The 22845-nt window shown below is 40.3% G+C and overlaps 1 protein-coding gene across 1 annotated transcript in view; it reads right to left on the bottom strand.

Annotated features, from left to right (window-relative positions):
• Positions 1–1722, bottom strand: part of Cfc1 (cripto, FRL-1, cryptic family 1) — a 10197-nt gene extending 8475 nt beyond the window's left edge. Inside the window, exons 1-5 of the mRNA XM_033757145.1 lie at positions 1409–1722; positions 953–1002; positions 707–862; positions 261–608; positions 6–114 (exon numbers count right to left, since the gene is read on the bottom strand). Coding sequence (XP_033613036.1) covers positions 6–114; positions 261–608; positions 707–862; positions 953–1002; positions 1409–1431 — 686 coding nt within the window. The 5' untranslated portion in view covers positions 1432–1722. The remainder of the gene's footprint in view (positions 1–5; positions 115–260; positions 609–706; positions 863–952; positions 1003–1408) is intronic.
• Positions 1723–22845: the final 21123 nt, after the last annotated feature.

The raw sequence follows: 22845 nt of genomic DNA, 5'->3' as shown, positions 1-22845 counted from the left end.
ACCTGCGCCTCTGGTCGTGCTCGCAGTAGCGGCCGGTGAAGTGCGCGGGGCACACGCAGAAGCTGCCCAGCACGCAGGTGCCCCCGTTCCTGCAGCAGCGCGGTGGCGGGGCACCTGTGGGATCACCTGGCGTCACCGCGTTCGTCTCTGCTGGGAGAGGACGGACGCGACCGCCGGGGAAGCGGCAAAGCCAACTCCCCGCCGAGCGTGTGTGCTCGAGTAAACTCTGCTTGTTAATTCAGTGATTAAAAACAAACTACCGAGGTCTCTGGTGGTCAGGAGGGGCCAGGGTACAGCCTGCAAGTTGGATTCTCTCTCCCTCTTCCTTTCACATGTTAAAGTCTGGCTGTGGCTCCCGGGGACAGTGATCAAAGACAGGCCTCCCAGGCGGGACCACCAACGGGGGCGATGACGCCAGCCCCCCGCCTGGAGCGGGGACTCCTGGGGACCCCGACCCCTTCTCTGCGTAAGCCGAGCTAGGGTCCTCTTATCTTGGTTTAGCGAACTCAAAGCTTTACACCTCACTAGGAAATGTGTTGTTTTATAAAAATTTCTGTAATTTATGAGATGAAGATGATGAGCTGTTTCCTTTTGGTTTCTCAATTTTTCTGTAACTTATCCCATTTTTTTCCCCTTTTTCCAGATCTTAAACAGAGTCCACTAACCAGAGTCACCCGAAGGTTTCTAGGTCAGCAAAGAGACTTACGCTCTCCGTAGACCCTGGAATAGCGAGGAGATCTCTGAGGCCTCCAGCCTTCATCGCTTCTATTGTCCCCCCCGAAAATATTCGGGGTCCTGGGGAGGGTTGTCTGCTGGAGCTTTGGAGCAGCGACATTGCTGACTTCTCTGCCTCCGTGATAACCTTTCAAAAATATTGGATATGAGGCTGATAACGATAGAGAAAGTTAGTTTATGCAATTAAAACTGAGACTATGAATAAAATGCTTCTTACTGTTTCCCAAGTGGATGATCTGTAATGCCAAACATACTAGACACAGCAGCCTAGAACATTTAAGAAAGTTATTAAAGTTTGAAAGCAGAAATTTAAAATGTAATAAGACTATATATAAATATATAACTAAAATATCTAATAATATAACAAAATGCAATCATTTTGGAACTTAAATCTTGGCTAATGTTGTCAGAGTTTAGAAAGACTGGGAGCTGAAAGTGCATTCTTCCTCTACTAGAAACAGTGGCAGGCCAGGAATTTATTTCAGTGGAACTGAGCCTGCCTCACAAGCCCAAGGTCCTGAGTTCAATCCCCAGTACCAAAAAAACAAAACAACAACAACAACAACAAAAACAAACAAAAAAAACCCATAAAAAAACAGTGGCACATGCACTGCGGTTTACCCTGAGAGTTTTAACCCTGTTTTCACTCCGAGATCTGGATGGCTTCTCTTACCTGACACGGTGCCTCCAGGTCATTTTCTCTGACCAGTCTGGTTGGTTAGAGCTTCTCTTTCCTTCATCAGTACAGTGAAAACCAATTTCCAAGGAGGCTGAGTCTGGACAGTTCTTACACTGGAAGGTATCTGCACTTCACTCCTTGGAACAAACGCATCAGGACACAGTGTGTTGGTCAGTATGGGAGACACAGACACTCCCTTCCCTGTGCTTCAGCCAGGAAAGCCAGCCAGGAGACCTTTCAGTTCCCTTCTGGAAAGCCGTTAGGAGCTCCTGCTGTGGCATCAGGGAGCCTGAAGGACTGTCCCTCAATGAATCATGGCTGAGGAGGGGGTGGAGACACAGGCTGCTCTACCCCCACCCACAATTCGCCCCCAGTAGTATTTACCGTGTTGATAGCAGCAGGGGAGGCCCATCCCTAATGTAAAACAGTGATGACTGAGGGGGCGAGTTTTTTACCTCGGTGAAAAACAAATTAACTAAAACCCAACATAAACAGAAAAACTTTCAAAGGAAAATGGATATTTTTCTATCATATGCTTCTTGTCCTCGAGATGGTGAGGGAGCTGAGCGAGAGAGGAGCTGGTTCCAGAAGGTGTAAATGAGGAGCAGGAGGTGAAGGGCTCAGGCTGGTGGCTTTCTCAGGTGCATTCTTCCTGCTACAGATGAGCAATCAGCTACAGCACTTCCCTGTGAGAGACACGAGAAAGCTGAGGACACCGAGGCCTTGCAATGTTATGCCCTTGGCAATAAGATCTTTCAAAAATATGAAATATGCATAAATATGTATGAGAAGCCCACAGAGCACGCTATACAAAATGTGTTGCACATAGGAGTCCCTGCTCAGCACCGACACCAAGCAGGGAGTGACTTCCAGCAATGTCTCAATTTATTTAATTGCCCAAATCAGAACTAGAGCCCTCTTATCAGTATTAGAGAACACTTTGCAACTCAGTAGGACAAGTTGGATTTTAATATAAGAATGAATTTCTAAAAGAATAATATGCTTTTCTAAAAGTTTGAATAGCTTTTTTTTTCCAGCTTTAATTGAGTTTATTGGTACATTTTAGGGATACAGTACAGTTACATTCACTGTTGGGATCTTGTACCTCTACATGATAAGTCTTGGTTCTCATTTTTTCCCCTTGTCCCTGCCCTCCCTTCACCCCCTCCTCCCCTCCTCATCTACAACCACTTTATTTCCATCTTTTCATTATCTCACAGTTTTTTCTTTTCCTCTTTTCCCCTTCCCCTACCCGTCCCACCTTCCCTATACCTTTAGCTCCTTTCTTCCCATTTCTCAATGTCAGTAATCTTATTAGGATCTTCTGTATTATTGCAGATTATTCACACCAGAAAACTATTCGGTATTTACACATGTGTGCCTTATTTATTTCACTTAGGAGTATATCTTCAATATGTATCCATTTTCCTATGAATGAATCTATTTTCTCATTCTTTATGAATAGCTTTTGACACTGATTTGATTTCTTGCACCTTTAAATATGAGGTTTATTTGAGACCAATACATTTGCAAGGTGCTGGGAAGCCTCATTGGCACAAGGCCTGATGCAGGGTTCTGTAAGCTTCCAAGATCAGGTTGAGACTGCCGAAGACCTAACGGTGCAAAACACACAGCAGACTGCACCTTGGGGGTTCAGCAAACATTCCCAGGGGTGGCTATGAACATTTCCTTTTTATGTTGAGTGGTTATTATTGGTTTATAACATAAAGCTGTATACAAAAATTAAATATATTTTCTGACTTTAAAGAGAAACTTCTACATGAAAAAAATGGTTACATATTAAAATAAAATTGTATGTAAGCTTAAACTGTTATATTTCTTTGTATAAAAAAAGCTTAAAATGTATTTACTTTAAAGAATGTTACAGGGCCAGGGATTTAGCTCAGTGATTCCACAGCCTGTCTTTCAAGAGCAAGGACCTGAGTTCGATCCCAGGTTCCAAAGTTTGTTATAGAAACAAAAACTTTCTGATAGTAGCAAAGTTTTAAGTGGATCACCTAAAATTGAATACCTCAGTTTCTTTCTCTCTTTTTAGATTGGATATTTCCAAACATACACAAAAAAACTGAGTAAATTTAGGTTCACCATGTAAGTGTATACCTTTGACAATCTTATTTCTTCTCATGCCTAATGTCTTGGAGTTTTTATTACTTGGTCCCAGATTTTTGGTGCTGGAAATTGAACCTAGGGCCTATGCACACCAGGTCAATGCTCTACCATCAAGCTATAGCCCCTACCCCTCAAATAGGGTTTTGAAAATCTGCTCTTTACAAATGGAAACTGTAGAAAATGGAAAGAAAACGTTTTGTCTTGATCCACAAGAAATATTCACAGGATTTCTATCTCTGGCTCTTTGCTCAAGATCTGAGGAGCACCAGGGCGGAGGCCTCAGTGATAAAGCTGCTGATTGACTATCTTTCACCACTCTGTCAGTTACTCTCACCAGGCCTCTGTAGTCCCTGACGTCTCATTTGCTCAAAGGTCTAATAAAAGAAGTTTTGCATCTACGTGTTGGGAGAGTTGCCATCAACAAAACCTGGCTTGTAAGAGTTGCCTGAGAATGGCTGGAGTGGGGGAAGGTGGGTCCCTTGCCTGGGGTCGGGGATCCTCTTTTTTGTTATCAGCCTTAAGCAGATAAGACTGGAGCCAGCCACCCAACCTCCAGTAGATAAAATGCGTGGGAACCAGAACACCCAAGATTAAACACTATCACGTTCTCAGCACAGAAAGCAATCACTATAGCAAATTCGGCACGAAGGGTTCTTTGTGAGATTAAAGCTGTGCATGTAGGCTGCTCACTGGCCTCCACTGGAGAGTGAAAACTAGAGTCTCTCTTCCTACCCTTGGGCTTTGGCTGGGCTACTTTCTATCTATATGAATTTTCCTTCCCTAGATATCTCAAAGGAGTGAAACCATACAGTATTTGTCATTGTTTGTTAGTTTTTGTGGTGCTGGGAATTGAAGCCAGGGCCTCATGTGAGAGCCACATGTGAGCTTCACCCACAGCCCATGTTGTCCTTTTGCATCTGACTTGTTTCACATAGCATATTTTTTGTCTTATTCACATGGTATGGTATCAAAACTTCATTTATTTTCATGACTCAATAATACCTCATCATGCATATGTATTACCACATTGTTTATACATCACCTGTTGATGGACACATGAATTATTTTTTTCTACCTTTTGGTAGAAAGAGAAAAACAACCATCTACGTGGTGATGAGGAAGTTCTCAGGAGAAAGCAAATCTGCTAACACATTGGTCTTAGACTTCCAGTCCCCAGAACTGTGAGAAAATTAATTTGTGTTGTTTCAGTTGCTCATTATACTTTTTTGTGGGGTTTTTTTTTTTTTTGAACCAGGGATCGAACTCAGGACTTTGTGCTTGCCAGGCAGGCCCTGGCACCACTGATCCAAATCCTCAGCCTCTGTATTCTTTTGTTATGGCCATCAGTGGCAGTCCAAACTAACACCCAAGGATTTTTTTTCATACTTAGAATAAATTTTTTAATGGTTGAGATTGAACATAGGGGATCCTGATATAGGGGGAATAGATATGGCTCTCAAACCTGCTATATATCTGAAATGTGGGTTCATGCCCTCTAAATGACAAGAATGAATTCTAGGAACAATGGAGGTTAAGAGTAGGAAAAATTTATTTAGAGAAAGAAAACTTTTGTCTAAGAGAGACAGAAGAGGGACTGGAAAGTGGATTGGTTGCCTTCCCTCCCCACTTTTCAAAGGTGTTTTATAAACCATGAGGTGAGATGGGTACAAAGTGGGATAAAACTATACGATGGAAATTTACAAGGTAGGCATGAAGTGGGACAAAACCATGACCAAACAATAAGCTTACAAGCCCAGTAACACAGGTAATATTGATTAAATGGGGATCAAATGGGAAAACAAGTCACAAGAAATTTCCTGTTTAGAGTATCAATCACTGCTATCTCTAGGGGTAGTAGTGACTCTTTTTTTTTTATAATGCTAACTAGTGAACGTATCTCAACTTTTTTTCTTCTTCTTCTTTTTTTTTTTTTTTTTTTGGTACAAGGGCTTGAACTCAGGAAGGCCCTTGCACTTGTGAGTGAAGCAGCAGAACCACTGAGCCAAATCCCTGGCCCTCAACTGTTTTTTTTTTTTTTTTTTTAATGAAAGGCAATGTTTTCATTCTAGCTCTAGTTATCTAATTGCATTACTATACATTATTCATTACATAAACACATCAGCATTTATCCATGGTAATATTAACATCCAATTAGGTTATTTCTTATTTTTGGTTATGACTAATACAATTACTCTGAATATTATTTTACATACCTGCTCTATCTATTTATCTATCTATCATCTATCACTAAGAAGCTTCATTTAGATTTTAAAAACAATTTTATTAATTAATTATATTGGTATATTTTTAAGGTATATGTTATAATGACATTCATCATATACCCCTGAGTATCTTCCCCAAAGAATTAAAAGAATCATATCATAGTGATATGAACATGTGCACCCATGTTCATAGCAGCACAATTCATGATAGCTAAAACTTGGTAGCAACCCAACGGCCCATCAACAGGAGACTGGATAAAGAAAATGTGCTTTTTAATAAAATGGAGTATTACTCAGCCATAAAGAATGAGAAACTAGAGACATTTATAGCTAAATGGATGCACATTGATGTGATACTCAAGTGAAATATATAGGACACATATGTGTAAATACCTAATAGTTTCTCTAATTTTAATCTTTGCTAAGTTGAAATCAATTTTTATAGCACCATTTTTTGAAGAGGCTATCTTTCCTCCCATGAGGGTGTTTGGCTCATTTCACAGAGATGAGTTGGCTGAATGTGTCTGGAGTTGTTTCTGCATCTTCTAATCTGTTCCACTGATCCTCAAGTCTTTTTCTTTCCCTGTACCATGCTGTTTTATCACAGTGGCTTTTTAGTATAGTTTCAAGTCAGGGATTGTGATACCCCCTACCTTGTCTTTGTTGCCTGGAATTGCTTTTGCTATTCTAGGTCTCTTCTTGTTCTAAATGAATTTTTGGATTCTTTTCTCAAGTTCTGCTGGGATTTCAATTGGGAAGGCATTGAATCTGTACAGCAGTTTTAGAAGCACAGCCATTTTCGCTACATTGGTTCCTCCTACCCAGGAGAAAAGGTTGTCTTTCCATTTTCTGATATGGTCTTTGATCTCTTTTTTTCAAAGTGCTGCTCTTTTCAGAGTAGAGGTCTTTGATAGTTTTGCAGGGTGCATCAGTCTGGGTTGTAGGCTGGTTTCCTTTAAGGCTTGAGATGCTTTACTGAGGCTCTTCTTGCCTTGAGGGTTTGTGTTGAGAAGCCTGCTATGATTCTGATGAGCTTTCCTTTGTATGTGATTTGTTTCTTTTCTCTGACTGCTTGTAGAATCATGTTCTTCTGTTGGGTTTCTGGAATCTTGACTACTGTATACCTTGGTGTAGATTATTTTTAAATCATGACTAGTTGGAGCCCTATATGCCTCACTTGTCTGTATTTCAAATTCTTTCCCCCTGCTTAAGAAATTTTCTAACATTACTTCTGTGAACAGTTTTTTTAAATATCATTTGCATCATCTCTTGTTTCTTCGTTGACTCTGATCAGTCTTATGCTATTCTTCTTTTCATCATCTAGCTGCTGCTGGATTGATTTCTCATGTTCCCCAGCTATTTTTAAGAAATCTTTATTTTCCTTATCACTAATTGCAATCTTGTCTTCTATATCTGATATTCTGTCCTCATATTGGCTCACTTTGCTGCATAAACTTTTGCTGGAGTATTTAATCTCCTGAATATCTGTTTGCATCTGTTTTATGGATTCCACTTGTTTCCTATGTTGGGTTTCCATCATGTTCCTCAGCTCCTCTATTTTTTAAAATCTATGTCTGCTCTAGAGTTATTAATCATGTCTTTCATGATGGACACAATCTCTATTGCTATCTGAGAAATTATTGCTGATTTTATTTTATCCAGATACGCTTTCATTGCCAGTTCAGGGAGTCCAGGTGGTTGAGTTTCAGACTGCTCCATCTTTTTGCCCCTTGGGATTGCCTTGGGTGATCTGGAAGTCTGGTTTTGCAACTTGTTTAGGTGTCTTCTCATTTCAATCAATGCAGTCTGCTCCGCCTTTATGGAGGTGACTCTTTGCACTCCCAGTGTCCTTCAATTCTCATCAAGAGAGGCCTTCTCTCTTCTTCTCACCAGTGTACCAATTCCTGAGTTTAGAATGATGGCCTTCTGGATCCCCATGCAGGTATGTTGTCCTGCCAGACTTCTGGCTGGGGTCTGCATACACTTACTAGTGGTATCTGGGTGGGCCTCTCACTGGGCCCTATGTGCCAGTGAAGCTGTTTTTCAGGAGAGTCTTAGGCTGGGGTCTGTGCACCAAAGTTGCTGGTGTCTGGGTAGGGCCCTGGCTGCCCACACCACTGTTATCTGGGTAGGCTTCTGGCTGCAGAATGCACTGCCTGCCTAGATGCTGGTGTCTGGGTGAGCCTCTACCTGGGAAGTCTTCCTATTTTTGCATTTATTAACTATTGATTTTGCATTTTAGCTGCAAATAAATATTAGCAGATAATTGTGTGTGAACAAAAGCTGCCTGGGGAGTTTCTTGGGTCCCTCCAGTAAATGCCATAACCTCCTAATTCACCCACCTAATTCACCCACCAATGCTCTGAAGAGCCTGTTCAAGCAATCAGCTTTATGTGCCTTGCTGGAAGACAGGGATTCTAGTCTTTATGGCCTGTGTTGAAGAAGAGTTATTCTGGTGTCTATGACTAACTTTGGGGGAAAACAAAGTACAAAGATGCAAAGTTGGAAGATCAGAAAAATCTTGGTACTGTGCTGCTTCTAGGGTCTTTTAATGTTTATTAGCTCAAAATACTTTGTATGCCTAAGTATTATACGGCATTATTTTCTTCACCTCAAAAAAATGATTCTTACTATTAAGTGGGGTTAGAATTGACATTCAGACTTCTCAAAAGGACATTGGTGACAATAAAATGGTTTCAATGTAGTGCAGAGGTTAAGAGAAAAAATGGTGTAACTCAAACAGTGAAAGGAAACAGAATGTATTTTTTTTAAATCTTTGTTTGTGGAAGGATCTCCATTATATTGCCCAGGCTGACTTTGAACTTCTTGGCTGACACATTCCTCCTGCTTTAGCCTCCAGAGTAGCTGGGATACAGGTGCAAGATAATGTCCAGCCAGGAGAGAGGTATTTGAGGTGAATAGAGACCCCTATTTTTGAGCCATTTGTCTCTAAAAGGTAGAAGAGAAAAAAGGATGAAGGTTGAGAGTAACTGGGCACCATGGTTTGGATTTGAAAGGCCCTACAAAGGCCCACATGTTAGTCATAGCCTGTGTCAGTATTGAGAAGTGGTGAAAACTTTAGAAAGTGAGGTCTGATGAGAGGAATTTAGGTCATGGGTGTGTGCCTTGAAAGGCATATAAAAAAAGAACTTTAAGCAACTTCTCCAGACTTCCTCCTGCAGAGCATATAACCAATATTTTGTCCTCTCCTCAGCCACAGGGAAGTAACAGAATAATCAGGTGTCCATCCCAAGAGTTTGGAGTCCAGTTTCCTTTCCACAAAGAAAATAAAAAGATGATGAGTTGAAGATGCCTGGAAGTGATATAGCAAGTGTGGAGTGACAACACAAGGCAGTATAACTGGCCAGGCCAGTGTTTCTTATACTATTCCAGACAGGTGAGTTAATTAAAGATCTTGTAGGCAGTTACACAGGGCCGGCCCTCAAAAAGCCAACATGGAGGACACTTGAAGAGCCAATATGGAGAAGTATTGAGAGATGGAGAAGAATCGAGAGCCAACAGGGAGAACAACTGAGGCACATTCACTGGTTAGCATTATAAAAAAAGAAAGAGGTTCTACTTCCCCTAGAGACGAAAATCAGTGAAAATATTCTAAATATGGAAATTCCTTATATGACACTTGTTTTCCCATTTGATCCCCCATTTAACCAATATTACCTGGGGGACTGTACTTATAATCTTATTGGTTGGTTATGCTCACCTTATGCCCATCTTGTAACTTCTTCCTTTGTGTCTTATAGTTTTACCCCACTTCATACCCACCTCACCTCATGGCTTTGCCACATAAAACACCTTTGAAACATGGGGTGAATGAGCAACTGATTTTCTGATCCCCCTTCTGTTTCTCTTAGACAGAAGCTATCTTCTTCTCAATAAATTTTTTCCTACTCTTCACCTCTGTTGTTCTTAGAATTCATTAGATGATTTTAGAGAACATGAACTTTCATTTCAGACATTTAGCAGATTTGGGAGTTACATCTATTCCCCCTATATCAAAACCTTACAATGTTCTGTTAGATTCTGGAACATTATTTACTCTGGCATTTTCTGTTTCCTTCATGATATCTGGGTGTCTACTCACTCCTGTCTGAAAAGTCTTTAAGACTTAGGAAAGGATTTTTGCTTTCTTTTTTACCATTCTGGAGGCATTTGCCATTTGAGCTATGGACACTTTGCAGTGAGAGGTAACCAGATTTATTTTACTGAGAAAAATCAAGGCAAATGCAAGGCCATAAACTGAGTGGATGGATGAGACAGAACATTTTGAAGGGTTTAGCAAAGAGAGGGTATGAAAAGCTTATTCCCAGGAAGGGCAAAGAATGCCATATGACTCTCAAAGCACCAAGGAGCTCCTCTATTGGAGACATAATTCTTCTGTCTCTTTGCAAAGTTGGGAACATAGCTTTTAAAATCCCAAGAGGAATCTACACAGGGAGTAACATCATCAGAGTTCAACTTCAGAGGTGGGTGGCCAGAGGAGAAATCTAGGGATCAGTCAGGACGCTATGCAGGAAGATAATGAACTTTGAGCCTGTGGATGGAGCAGGAAGGAGGACCTGATCATTTATTGAGAGTGATAGCAATGATAGTGCTTCTTGCTAAAATGATTTAGCAGAGTTCTTGCTAAAAGTACATTTTACCCAAAAGTGCAGAAATCAACTTAGGAGAAGAGTTAAGGAGATGGCTAAAATTTGGTAAAGTGGAGAATCTGCCCATCCCTGCAGAGGTGAAAGTACACTGTGTCTGAGAGGCTGCTACAAGAGGCAATGGACACAAGACTCAAACTCTTCTACATCTGGTTGTTTTTAGTACAGCACAAATACGCACATTTTAAGCCAGTTTCAATCTGCTTGCTTTGCATATCCCATGAAACTACCCAGATCTGTTAGCTATGAATAAGACAGCTTGAGTGCTGCAAAAGACCCTGAGCCTCCTCTGATCTGGAGCCTACCTAGTGTGTTAAGGTAACATTATTCGAGCCTTATGTCCCTTTCAGATTCTGCCCCTTCCCCAAGGATATCCTTGATGCCTTCCCCTTCTGAAAGTGGCCCTGAACTATGGTTTCTGGAAGGTCTCATGCCATGATGGCCATTTTTTCACTGGGCAATTCTGTTAAAGCACAATCCACATACATTTCACAAGCTATTGCCACCCCATGTTCATCTCTATATTTGATCAGCATGGAAACCCCTTAACTTACTATGCCCCATTGAATAGTTTTGTCATCTTTGTTGAAAATGTTAATCATATAAGTGAAGGTTTATTTCTGGAGTTTCTATTCTATCCCATTGGTCTCCATGTCCACCTTATGCTAGTATCTCACACTTAAAATTTGTGTGCATGTGAGTGTGACACTGGTAATTGAACCCTGGGGTTTCATGTTGAATTACTTTCCCAGCCCTTTTCATTTTTATTTTGAGATGGGTTTTACTATGTCACTAAATTGTCCAGGCTGGGCTTGAATTTGTGATCCTTCTGCCTCAACCTCCCAGAACGCTGGACTTACTGGCATGCAGCACCACACTCAGATCATTGCTTTTGATAACTATAGTTCTCACTCCACTTTACTGGAAGTCAAACCCAGGGTCTTTCACAAGCTAGGCAAGCACTGTCACTGAACTACACCCCCTACCCTTTAAAAATATATTTTAAAATTTTGAGACATATTCTTGCTGAATTTCCCAGGATGGAAATAAACTTATGATTAGCCTTCTAAGTGCCACTGCACTCCTGTATCTTTGTGAAAGTTTTGAAATTTGGAAGGGTGAATCCTGTCTTTGTTCCCATTTTTAAAAACATTGTGTTTGTTATTCAGGGAACTTTTGAGATTCCATATGAAATCTAGATTAGTATTGTTTATGGAAAAAATGAGATTTTTACTAGGAGGTTTAGATTTTTATTTGAACATTAAAAACACAAGTTCTAATTGCCAGTTTTATTGTCTTATAATGCATTTGTACATATCTGTACCTTCATGAAGTTCAAATGAATTTTAGGATGAATTTCTCAATGCAAAATAAGTACTTGACATGTATTGAATCTATGGATTGCTTTGAGGGGTGTCAGTTCATTTTCTGCTGTTGTAGAAGAATGTCACAGTCTGTATGATTTGTTTTTTGAGCAGGGTCTTGCCATGTAGTCCAGGCTGACCTTGAACTCACTATGCATCCAGGCTGTCCTCAAACTCATGGTAATCCTCCTGCTTCAGCCTCCCAAGTGCTAATATTACAGGCATGTGCCACCACACCTGGCTTGGCTGTACAATTTGTAATAACAGAAATTAATTAATTAATTAATTATTTATTTAGGGGATTGGATCTGGGTCTTGCATATTCTACGTAAGCACCCTGACACTGAATTATATCCCCAACACAGGCTTACTATTTCTGAGATTATATCATTAGTAAACATAATTTTACTTTCTCTTTTCCAGTTTGGATGATTTTACTTCTCTTCATTGTCCTAATTATTCTAGCTACTTTCAGCATTCTGTTGAAAATAAGTGATAAAAGTATATGAGAAAATCTCATGACTTGTATCATTGAACACACTAGATTTTGATAAATGTCCATGAAGTCATTATTTAGTTCTTTTCCTTAGTTCTATTTATGTATTTTCATATATTGAACTAACCTTGAATTTCTGGCATAAATACTACTCAGTAATGGTATAATTGTTTTATTATTCTCCTAAATTTAAATTTCCAGAAAAGTGTTTTTGCCTTTATATTCATAAGTGAAATTCGCCTGATGAATCTTTGGTTTTGGTATCAGGATAATTCTGGCCTCATAGGATTTTAGGAAGTATTGCATCCTCTGCAAATTTTTTGGAAGAGTGTCAGAAAAAGTGTTATTAATTATTTTTTAAATCCATCCTAGAATTTACCAGAGAAGTAATCAGGTCCTGGAATTTTATTTGTTAGAGAATTTTTAATTACCTATTCAATTTTTCATTAGTAATATAACTATCCAAACATTCTATTTCTTCTTGAGTCAATTTTGGTAATTGTATGGTCCTGAGAATGCATTCTTTTTAGACTTCTGGGAAGATGGTGAATCAGTAAGGAGCAACCAATCAACCTATCCATGATTCAGAATCTAGGTACTAGAAAACAACAACTTGGGGAAGAAAAGAAGGGAGCTGGATCCCTGGGACCCAGGAAGGATCTCAAGGGAAAATTGGATCCCACAGAGAAATTGAAGAGACAGACAACAACATAGAAAAATGATGGGGCAATCTATACTGGGTTCTGTTTCATGGAGTAAGAAAGACAGATGGAATCTACAGAGACACAGTGAAAGTAGGCTACTCCAGAGGCCTTCAGGGACAAATGCATCAGTGGAATTAAGCAGTGGATGCTGTGTGCTACAACACCTGGGGTAATGACTTCAGTGTCCTCTGGGGACAGTGCTTGGTTGGATGTAATTTTAGGGAGGGGCCAATGAACCTAGAATTTAAAGCAGCCATGGGTAGGGTTTATCCCAGGGCTTCCAGTGTTAAACTCCTACAATACTTGGTTGTAAAGCACAACCACTGGAGAAGTCGAAGGTCAGGGAGACATGGTCAGGTAGGCAAGAAACACCCAGAGTGTTTAAGCTAAATGATTCAGGCCCTAACCCCACAATGAGAGGCCAGGCTCAGCCTGAACTTCTGTGTATTTGAAAGCATCAGAATGAGTACTCTGCCCTAAATCTGCTACAGGCTTGCTGGGATCCTCCAGCACAAATCTGGGCCCTGACATACTCCTTTGTCTACCAGTAAGAGCAGAGCTATGCCCTAAATTGGACACCACCACAAGATTATAGAACCCAGATGATAATCACAGGTTGGAAATCACAGAGAGATGTCTTCTTTTTTTCTTCTCTTCATTTGTTTTTATTGTTTTATTTCATGAGTGTGAACTTTGTTTTTAGTTTTTGTTTTGTTTTGTCTTGTTCTTGTTTTATCCCCCTTCTTTCCTTCCTTCCTGTCTTTTTCACCACTTTCCTGAAGCTTAGGTAATCTTTTTTTTCCTTCAGCCTTGACTCTAATCTCCTTCTCTTTCCTTATTTCTCTATTTTTCTTTTGGTCCCTTTAAAAATTTCTCCCTTCAATGCATAATCTCTCTATTGTGTGGATATTTACTATATATAATTTTCTGATTTGTCTTAGATTTTTGTTAGACAACTATAAATCTTATACCTATGCTTAAAGGCAGCAAATTAATAGTTATTAATTACAGTTTGTCATTTTGCAGTCTGTGCCTGATGCTATTGTTGTTGATTGTACTAGTTTAGCCAAAGTGATGTATAATTGTGGTCAGTTGTTCTTCCATGTATGACAATACCTATATTGTCTGGGGGACACAAACAATAATGCAGTCCACCAAAGACTTGGGCACTAGGTCAAACAAGCTGCAATATTTCATTCCTAATAAATTGAAGAGGCAGGATCCTGGAACAGACTCAAAAGTCAAAAGCAAGCTACCCCTGGAAGACACCTTGGAAAAATAAGTATTTCCTAATGAGTTCTTGATATTAGTAATAAAGCTACCTACAGTAAGCAATATAAGCTATGATAAGCTTCAATGGAAAAAATAAATAAACAGTAAAAAAATAGAAAGTGATAAAACACAGAAATCAAGATGCAACTCATAATCCCCAACTCACCCAGAGGAAATCAAGGAAGCACTTAGGTGGAAGAAATTTAAAAAGCCACTCAGCTGAATTTTCTGAAGTGATAGCTGCACAAGTAACAAAACAGATCAATAAATCTCTTGATAAAAGCAAAACAGATAATTGAAGAGATGCTGACCATAATGAAGGAAATGATAGTGAGTATAGAGTAGATACAGATTTTTTAAAAATAGAGGAGCTTAAGAAACACATGTAAACCATGAGTGCAACCAACATAGAAAATAACTGCACTCCACAAAACAGATTCAAATAGAAATCCCAGAGACTAAAAATTCTGAGAGTATACACAGCAGAATAAAAGCAATGTGAAGATAGAATATTAGATCTAGAATACAGGGTTTTAGTCAGCAATTATCCAATGAAAGACCTCTTAAAAATAGCAAGGGACCAACAAAAATCAATTCGCAGATATTGGGAACCCTGGCCTTGGGTCTCAACCTCTTGCCAGGCAATGCAGTGCAAGTGAGAAAAAACAAAGGATACAGAAACAAGACTTAAAGAGAAAGCTGGTCCTTGGATGATCTAGGCAACAAAGACAAAAGGCACCAAAGACTTCCAGTATTTATTGATTACAAGCATGGGAAGAAACAGAGCAGTGTATATGTGAGACACCTGGTGATAGAGTGTAAGGTATCTGGCAACAGTGATTGTCACAGGCAATGTTGTAAAAAAAGGAGGTGCTGCTTTCTTGCAGGAAAGAACAAAGGGAGATCAAGAGTTGCTTGTAATTTGCAACCCATCTGTCAGTGAGGGAAGCCACAACTCAGGGAAAAGAATTTAATTGAGGTCACACTGAGCTCAGGTGGAAGTTAACTTAATAAGGCCCTGTCACTCCACAGATGAGAACTTGGGTTTCCATGTCAGCCATTGGTAGTGGTGCTATGTTCACCCAGCTCTGCCATCTGACCTGCCCATATGAGTCATGTAGGCTTTGGTTAAATTCCCAATATAATACAGCTGAATTATGGAGAAGCAAGAAGCTTGTACCACTTGTAGTCTGCTAGCAAGAAGGGCAGGGGTGTCTACTACACAAAGATGCTAGACAAGGCAAAGAAGATTAACTGGAATCAATGAAGAATCAGAAGATACCAAAAAGGGATTAAAAATACCTGTTCACAGAAGTACTAGAAGAAACATTTTCAAGAGTGGAAAAGACTTTAAGATGCAGACAACTGAGGCATATGAACTCCACATAGTCATGATCAGAAAAAAACTACACCAAAGCACATAATAGTCACAATTTTAAAAATTCAACACAAGAACAGGATATTAAAAGCTGTTAGAGAAAAGAAAAAACAACTATAAATAAAAACCAACAGGATCACAGTGGATTTCTCAACACAAACCCGTTAAGTCAAGGAGTGCATAAATGAAGTGAGGCAATACCTCAGTTCATGAACTCTCATTTTTGTGAATAATTCAGTTTGTAAATAGAAGAATTTAACAAGATTTTGTTTCCATTTGTGAACTCTGCATGGGGTCACCTTGGGGGAAATTTGATTTGGCTCATGAACAATTTGTTTCATGACCAAAATCATGGAATGAACTAAGACCATGAACTAAAGTACCACTGTATTTCAAGCCCTAAAAGAAAACAACCTCTAATGCAGACACATTTACCCCAAAAAATTATCTTTCAAAACTGGTGGAGAAATAAGGTGATAAAGAGCACCTATAAAAATTCATGACTGCCATCCAGCACTACAAAAAGTTTTGAAGGATATACTAGAAAAACAAAAAGAAGGCAAAAATTTCAAGAGTCCCAGTAGAATGAATTCACCATGCATGGCAAGCTATTAAACACAACAGAAAAATGATAAAACAAGGATAAATCAGTATACATCAGTTATAACCATCAATGTAAATGGCCTCAATTCATCAATCAAAATAAACATGTTGGCAGAGTGTATCAAGAAACAAGATCCAACAATATCCTGCATATAGGAAACACATTTAACTCAAAAAAGAAATTCATAAACTAAAAATCAAGGGTGGAAAACAATATTTTTTGTGACAGGAAACCTGAAAAAGTCAGGAGTAGCTATTCTATTTGCAAACAAAGTGAATCTCAAACCAAGACTGATAAAAAGAGACAAAGAAAGTAATTATACACTTACTAAGGGAAAACTCAAAGAGAAAGAGATAACAATAATAAAAATATATGCACCAAATACTGGTGCATCCAACTATATAAAATAAGTATTAATGAACATGAAAAATCAAGTAAGCACTAATACAATTGTAATGAGGAAACTGAATACCCCACTATCACAAACAGACAGGTCAAAAGAGAAAAAAATAAACAAAGAAATATCATAGCTGAACCAAAACTTTCAACAATGGACTTAGTGGATGTATACCGAGTGTTCCACCCCAAAACAATGGAATACACATTCTTCTCAGCTACCCAAGGGAAGTCCTCCAAAATAGACCACATACTAGCCCATCGAATATGCTTAAATAAATGAAAGGAAATGAAATTATTCCATGCATATTATCTGACCATCGCACAATGAAACTGGAAAAGGAATCACAAAAACTCCACAAGTACATAAAAATTAAATAACACCCCCAGAACAACCAATGGGTTAAAGATGAAATTAAATTGCATTGAATGTGCATTTAAATGATAATGCTGTTGCAGCATATTGAAACTTATTGGAAGAAATGAAATAAATTGTAAGAGGGAAATTTATAACAGCAATTCTCCCCCATCAAGAAAACAGAACATGATCAAATAAACAACCTAATGTTGAACCTCAAAGATTTAGAAAAAGAAGAATGAGTAAAGTTCATACCAGGGGGGAGTTATGAAGATTAGAGCAGAAATTAATGTAACTGAGACTAAGAAAAAAATTCAAAGAATCAATAATCAAAAGCTGGTTCTTTGAAATATTGAATAAAATGTACAAACCTTTAAACAATCGTATAAGAAAGGGAAAGAAAAGCCTCAAATCCATGCAATTAGGAACAAAAAGGGTGAAATCACAACCGATCCTATAGAAATCCAGACTATCATAAATACCTACTTTGAGAACCTAATAAGATGGAAAACAGAAGAAATGGGCAGATTTCTAGATAATATAAATTATGAATGAGAAAGATATAAAAATTCTAAATAACACAATATCAGTAATAAAGTTGAAAGTGTAATTAAAAATTTACCAACAAAGAAAACCCCAGGTCCTGATGATTTCACTGCTGAATTTTACAAGAAATTTAGAGAAGAACTAATGTTGCTACTCTTCAAACTCTTTAATGAAATTAAAGGGGAAGCAGTACTCCCAAAATCATTTCTGGAAGTAAGCATTACCCTGATTACAAAACCAAAGAAGGACCCAACCGAAAGAAGAACTACAGACCAATCTTCCTAATAAACATAGTTACAAAAATCCCCACAAGATACTGGCAAACAGAATGCAGCAAATCATCAAGAAGTTTATATACCATGACCAAGTAGGATTCATCCCATGGATGCAGGCATGGTTTAACACACACAAATCAATAAATGTAATAAACTATATCAACAGAGCCAAAGAAAAACATCACATGATCCTCTCAATAGATGCAGAAAAAGCATTTGACAAAGCCTAGCACCGATTCATGATAAAAACCCTACAGAAAATTGGAATAGATGTTCTTTCTTTATCTCAATCTGATAAAAGCCATTTACGACAAACCAACAGGCAACATCATACTAAATGGACAAAAACTGAAAGTTTTCACTCTAAAATCAGAAACAAGAGAAGGATGTCCACTATTATCACTCTTATTCAATATAGTTCTGGAAACATTAGCCAGAGCAATTAGAGAAGAAAAAGAAATAAAAGGAACAGAGATAGGAAAGGAAAAAGTTAAATTATGCTTATTTCCAGATGACATGATATTCTACATAAAAGACCCCAAAAACTCTATGAAAAGACTTCTAGATTTAATAACCAAATTCAACAGTATAGCTGAATACAAAGTGACCCCTCAAAAACCAATAGAATTTCTGAACATACATAGCAAACTAACCAAGAAAACAATTAGGGAAACAACACCTTTCACAATAGTATTGAAAAAAGGTTGCTCCAAAATACTTAGGAATTAATATCACAAAGGAAGTAAAAGATCTTTACATAGAAAATTATAGTACTCTGAAAAAGGATGTTGAAATATCATAAAATGAGAAAATATCCCTTGCCTGTGGGTAGAAAGAACCAACATAATGAAATGGCATAGTCCCCAAATTATTATACACATGTAATGCAACCTCAATCAAAACATCAGTAGCATACCTCACAGAGCTAGAGGGATCATGTCTAAAGTTCTTTTGGCATCAGAAGAGATCTAGAATACCAAAAACTATTCAGGGCAATAGGGGCAAAGCAGGGACATCACAATTCCATGCAGGGACTCCAATATAAATTATGCCCAAAGTAGGCTGTAATCAATTCAGGCTGTAGGTTGTTAAAGGCCGTGAGTTAAAAGGTTGGTCACCAGCCTCTGTTCCCATTGCGAGGCAGCAAAATCTTTAGGATGTACGGCCCAGTGGGAGGCACACTCAGGTCATCAGCAGTGCATCGGAGAGTGGTGTGTCAGGGGTCCCAGCCCCTCTCCTTCTCCACTGCTGTGGGTGAGCAGCTGCTTCCTCTTTGTGCTGTGACCCATGACAATTGCCAAGCAACCATGGGCTGAAAATTCTGAAATTGAGACAAAATAAACCTTTCCTTTACTAACTTGTTTTCTGTTATTTTTGTCACTGAGACAGAAAGTTGACTAACACACATAATTGCCTGATAAAACTATCACAGAAGATTGCCAGAACCATAGGTTTTTGTAGGAACCATTATAGCCTTCTATAAAAAAGTACTTTTACAAGGATCTGCCCAGAATACTTCAACCTCAGACTGGTATCACTCTTCTTAATATGTGAGCAAGGACTGCTGTGATTCTTCTTATTTTTGTCTTTTGGAAACTTCCTCTTGTTTCAGCCCCTTTGGAAATGCCTGTAATTTATAAGGCATGTGTATTCTCACCACAATACTGTGCTATTCAAATGCTGTCAATCCCCAATAAATATAATTCTTTGAAAATTCTTTGAGTTTTAAAAACTTAGGTTGATAGACCCCTCACTGACCTCTCGAGAAGTTCTTAAAATATGGATCTCTGGCAAGAAAAATATACACTATTTATAAGTGAGAATAGTAATTACAGATCTATCTGAATGGAATGAGATGTTGCAGTTTCCCACTCTGTGAATAAATCCTAGGCTCCTTTACATTGTTAATTATAAAAAAATCCTCAGAAAATAATAAAGATAAAAATGAAAGAGTAAGAAAAAAAGAACAGGAGAGTTTTGAAGGCAAATTTTGTTTATATTTATTTATTTTTGAAAAGCAAAGATAATTTCTTTTCAGCCTTTTGGCTAATATCAAGTGAAAAGTAAAGATAACGAAAACATCCTGAAAGAGGTAGGGATGGGACTGGCATATCACATAGAGAAGAGGAACGATTTTTTTAAAAAGCCTCTGACTTCTCAGAGAAGACTATAGAAAACTTTGGCGGGGGTCAACTAATATTTTCAAATTTTTTTCATTGCCCCCAAATGCTTTTTCTTTTGAGACAGGGTTTAGCTAGGTGGCCCAGGCTAGACTTGAGCTCACTATGAGGCTCAGGCTGCAGGCGTAGTACTCAGAGATCCAGAGGCTCTCAGGCCCTGTAACTACAGATATCCATCACCCACAACCAGCTTTGTTTTCTATTTTGAGACAAGGTCTCCTTAAATTTCTCAGGCTGGCCTTGAGTCTGTGAATATCCTGCTTCACCCTCCCTAGCAGCTGAAGTTACAAGTGTGCTCCTCCACACCCAGGCTGTCCTGTCTTCTCTGCAGTGGGCCACCAATGTCACTTCTGCTGAACATACACCTGGCTTCCTCAGACTTGTTCCCACGTACAGTATGCTTTAGATCCTGGGCCAGTAACTTCGTCATGCTTTGGTAGATGTTGCAGGTGCAATTCGGTGTTACTCAGCTTGGACTTTCTGCTTTTGCACACCCCCCCCCCCACCGTTCAGTGGGAGAAGGTGCCGCCATGGGACCCTGGAACTCGAGGCCACTTGTAGGTTCTTGGATTTCCTGGCGGGGGTCAGGCCCTCTCTCCCCATTCTCAGAAGTCAGGCCTCAGTCACTGGCAGATGAGCTCTGGAGAGCTGCCCACTGCTTCTTGTAGGGACAGGGCATCACAGGCAGAAGGATAAACTAGGATTTCATTAAGCTTTATTAAAGAAATTAGTAAGAAATGTTACTAAACGAAGCTTTGGCCTCTGCACTTAAGCCTTCAACAATTAGAAAAACAAACATAGAGAGAAACCAGACTCAGGAAGGCACCCAAGAAAGAATTAATAGGGAGAGTCCACAGGCACAACAGGGATGTAGGCAGAAACGTGAAAGACCAGGGTAACCCGTCCCTCCCTCCACCCAATAAAATACAAAGAAGAAAAGTGGCAGCCACTTCAAGACTCTTATTTAATACACACGTCTTATTTAATTTCTAATTCTAAATTGCCCTTCTAGGAGGCTTCCCTCTCTCCACACTTACCGATCACATAAGGGCAAGAAAGTATCAAATGGCCAGAAAGAATGTAGACAGAGGTGCCCAAGTTAGGATCAAAGACAGCCAGAGAGCCAATCACAGGGCTCCAACTTCCAGGTGTCTACACGGTGTGGGAGGACAGTGGGGACTCTCTAGTCCTAAAAAAAGGAGCTGAGGACAAAACCCCATAGTATTCTCTTCTGATGCCCTCTACTTTTCCAGAGTAGCTATCTTGTTTTATCCACAACTTTCCAAATAACTGTCTTCCTTTAAACTCTCTGCCTCTTTAATTTATTAGTTTCCGAGTTTACTTCCTGGCATGAACCCGGTAGCTGCGTGGTCCAGCAGAGCAGAGGCCTAGACTGCATGACATTCTGCTCCTCCTCCGTCTGCAGGGTAAACAACCTTCAATCAGTGGGCCTCCAGCCTAAAGGACCCTGCGAGGCCGGGACACAACGGGGCACACAGCAGCCGGAGGGGAAGGCAGATGAGACAGTTCGCTCAGCGTTTATTTTCCACAGTAACACGCGGCTCTCTATCCTCCTGCCGCTCTGGTTTGCACACCGACGGTCTCCGGGACTTCAGGCTGCACTGTAGGACTTCCTCCTCGAGCGGGTCCCTTCCACTCCGGGCGTAGTTTCCAGGGGGGAGCATTCTCCACAACACAGCACGGAACTCCAGGCTGCGCGCTTCCGTACGCAGCACTTCCGGTTGCGAGGTGTGGCTTGGCGTTACAAAATGTCCTCTTCCTGGCGCAGCAGGTTTGGTAGAGGTTCGGGCCCCTGTGTTCCTTTGTCGGGGCCCCAGTCTGCTGTGGCTCTCGTTTGGAGCCCGGCTTGGTCCCGCAAAGGGCGGGGAGACACGGCAGGAGGCCCCGCGGCCGAAAGGCCCGGCACACCCTGGCTGCCTGTGGGGGAGCAGGGAGGCGCGGGCCCGGCGGGAGGGTGCAGCGCGGTGCTCGTTTGCTGGCGTCCCGGGTAGGGCACACTCTGGACATCTGTGCTGCCTAGGCATGTGGCCCAGCGGGACGCAGGAGCGGTCACTCCTTCGCAAGGGAACCTTGCCCTCGCCCGGTGTGACTTTGTACCCTGTGTCAGGGTAAACCGAGGCGTGACCGAGACCTCGGAGCAGGCAAAAATGAAGCAACGTGCGAAGTTTTATTTCCAGCCCGAGGCTAGTCAAGGGCGACGGAGCCATTGACCCAGCGGGCTTGATCGAGGGGAAACTTTATAGGGGAGTTTGGGTAAGGGAAGGGTAGTGCCAAGAGGTGTGGAAAGTTTTGTCCTGGAATGGAAGAAGTCTTTTGTTCCGGGGTGGAGCAAGTCTGGTGGTCTCCAGGGGTGTCTGTATCTACACATGTTGCTTTGTGGGGCGGAGTGTTTATCTCGAGCCCGGCCTTGGCTTCCTGTTATCCTTTGTGCCTTGCAGGATGTGTAACAGCATTGTTTTTCTTTTTTGCCTGGGCAGGGGTCTGACACCCTGGGCACCTCCCCTCCGCCGTGGCCGTCCCTGTTGCACCCTAGGTCAGTGTGGAGACTGCGCCCACGATGAGGCTTCCAGTTCTCCACCTGCACCCTGCGCTCTGGCACAGGGCACAGCTGTGCTCCATGCCCAGGATCTCTTGTGTGATCGGGAAATGTGTTATTTGGTGCAACCAATAGGAAGCTGGAAATATTCTCTTTACTGGCCTTGAAGCATTTTAAAAATAAGTTGTCATAAACTCACATATATTAAAACTAGATGAAATGCGACAAAAAATAAAATGACCGAGTGCCCAGACTACAACCCCTAAACCACTGATTTATTGC

Source organism: Fukomys damarensis, unplaced genomic scaffold (genome assembly GCF_012274545.1).
Source record: "Fukomys damarensis isolate Sample0158 unplaced genomic scaffold, DMR_v1.0_HiC HiC_scaffold_29, whole genome shotgun sequence".
Classification (NCBI taxonomy): Eukaryota; Metazoa; Chordata; class Mammalia; order Rodentia; family Bathyergidae; genus Fukomys; species Fukomys damarensis.
This window is presented reverse-complemented; position numbering and strand designations above follow the sequence as displayed.